Here is a 2,019-nt window from a genome sequence, read left to right as displayed (position 1 = left end):
CAACTTAACACAAATCACACGAGTCCACCATTTGAAATGGGGTACGGTCACGGAGTAATTACTTAGCGTCTTAGCGGGTTACTCACTCCACATTTCTTTAGTCTACACTCTCTTGACCCGTTAACAATTAATATTCTTGATTATTCTAACCCAACATTAGCGTTAATCATCTCCAAACATGATTAATTATGGTAATAATGTCTTACTAACCTCCATTGTACGTGTCTTAATTCTTCAATCAAAATTACTTCACATAACTAGTTAAATATCAACTGACAAAATCTGGAAAGAGAAACAGGAAGAAAGAATTTTATGCTTTTTCTTAAATGATGAAAAACTGAATAAATGATTATTACAATGGTGCTTGTCTTTTATAGCTTAAACTAATTCTAGAAGCTACTAAAACTGTTACAACTAACTCCTAGAAATAAGGGAGCTACAATAACAGAATATGTCAGCATGGAAGCTCATGTGCATTACTTGTTTTGCACGAAATGATCTTATGCTCAAAGCTGAGTTAATGCAATGCTCATAAGCTTAACAGTCCCCCTCAAGATGGAACATCACATGTTCCAATCTTGGACAGTAGTTGTTGAAACTGTGCAGAAGAAAGTGGTTTAGTAAACACATCTGCTAGCTGATTTTCAGTAGGCAAGTATGCAAGATGTAGTAGCCCTTCCAACACTTTGTCACGAGTAAAGTGACAATCAATCTCAATATGTTTTGTTCTTTCATGAAAAACTGGGTTTCTAGCAATATGCAAGGCTGACTGATTATCACAGTGGAGACTAATAGGTTTGAGATTGATGACTCCCATATCCTCTAATAAATTAACCAACCAAGTTACTTCAGCTGATGCTGCAGCCATTGCCCTGTATTCTGCTTCTGCAGATGACTTTGAGACTGTGTTTTGCTTTTTAGACTTCCATGAGACTGGTGATCCTCCTAAGAGTAACACATAACCAGTGATGGACCTTCTAGAATCTGGACATGAAGCCCAATCTGAGTCTGAAAAGGCTTGTAAGCTGATACTATCTAAAGCTTTCAACAATATTCCTTGCCCTGCAGTGTGAGCTAGATACCTTAATGTATGATGTAAGGCTGTAATGTGAGGTACTCTAGGGTGTTGTAGAAACTGACTTAGTAACTGAACTGCAAAGGACAAATCAGGTCTGGTGTGGGTTAGAAAGTTAAGTTTCCCAACCAATGATCTGTATTTTTCTGTGTCAGAATACAACTCTCCATCAGATAATGTCAACTTCACATTCACTGGAAGTGGTGTTATGGCCTTCTTTGTGATGTCAAAACCACAATCACTGAGCAACTCTTTGGTAAACTTCTTTTGACTAAGGATGATCCCTTCAGTTGAATAGCCAACTTCAATCCCTAGAAAGTAGTTAAGTTTCCCCAAATCCTTGATGCTAAATTCCTGATGCAAATAAGCTTTCAATGCAGCAAGCTTGTTGGGATCTGTACCAGTAAGGATGATATCATCAACATAAACTGCTGCAATGCTGATATGACCATGTTCTCTATGAATCACTACTACAAAAATGGCCAAAGAGATCTATAAGAAGAGACCCTTTGATCGATATAACGGGTCTCTTTAGTGTAAGAGATCTAATATTATAGATAACGGATCTCTTATATATCAAATGACCCACTTTAAAATTGGAGGGGAAAAAGAAGAAACCCGTTATTTAAGTTAACAGGTCTCTAGTGTGTAAAAGGCCAACTTTATTTTCCGTACAAAATAAAATAATAAAACAAAAGACCTGTTTTATAACTAACCGGGTCTCTAACTTGTGTGATGGCCCACCACGTTTTTTTAGAAAACAAATTAATTAAAGAAGAGACCCGTCCTTTGAATAACAGGTCTCCAATTTCCTTATTTGTCCCGTGCGAAACCACCTTCACTCTGTCAGTCTGTGTTGTTTCTTCTTCCTCGATTAGGGTTACAGCTCCATTGGCAAACAACACTTCGTACCAACGACGACCCTCGCCACCAGCGTTCACCAT

General features: G+C 37.7%; 1 protein-coding gene across 1 annotated transcript; it reads right to left on the bottom strand.

Moving 5' to 3' along the window:
- Positions 1 to 550: 550 nt before the first annotated feature.
- Positions 551 to 2,019, bottom strand: LOC130465527 (uncharacterized mitochondrial protein AtMg00810-like). The gene is made up of 2 exons (XM_056834323.1): positions 1,858 to 2,019; positions 551 to 1,567 (listed from the first exon to the last, which is right to left on the bottom strand). Exons 1-2 carry the CDS (start codon positions 2,017 to 2,019, stop codon positions 551 to 553), a joined length of 1,179 nt encoding a protein of 392 aa, XP_056690301.1.

The sequence above is a fragment of the Spinacia oleracea genome, chromosome 1 (genome assembly GCF_020520425.1).
Source record: "Spinacia oleracea cultivar Varoflay chromosome 1, BTI_SOV_V1, whole genome shotgun sequence".
NCBI lineage: Eukaryota > Viridiplantae > Streptophyta > Magnoliopsida > Caryophyllales > Amaranthaceae > Spinacia > Spinacia oleracea.
Note: the sequence above shows the minus strand (reverse complement) of the source record. Positions and strands in the feature narration are given on the sequence as shown.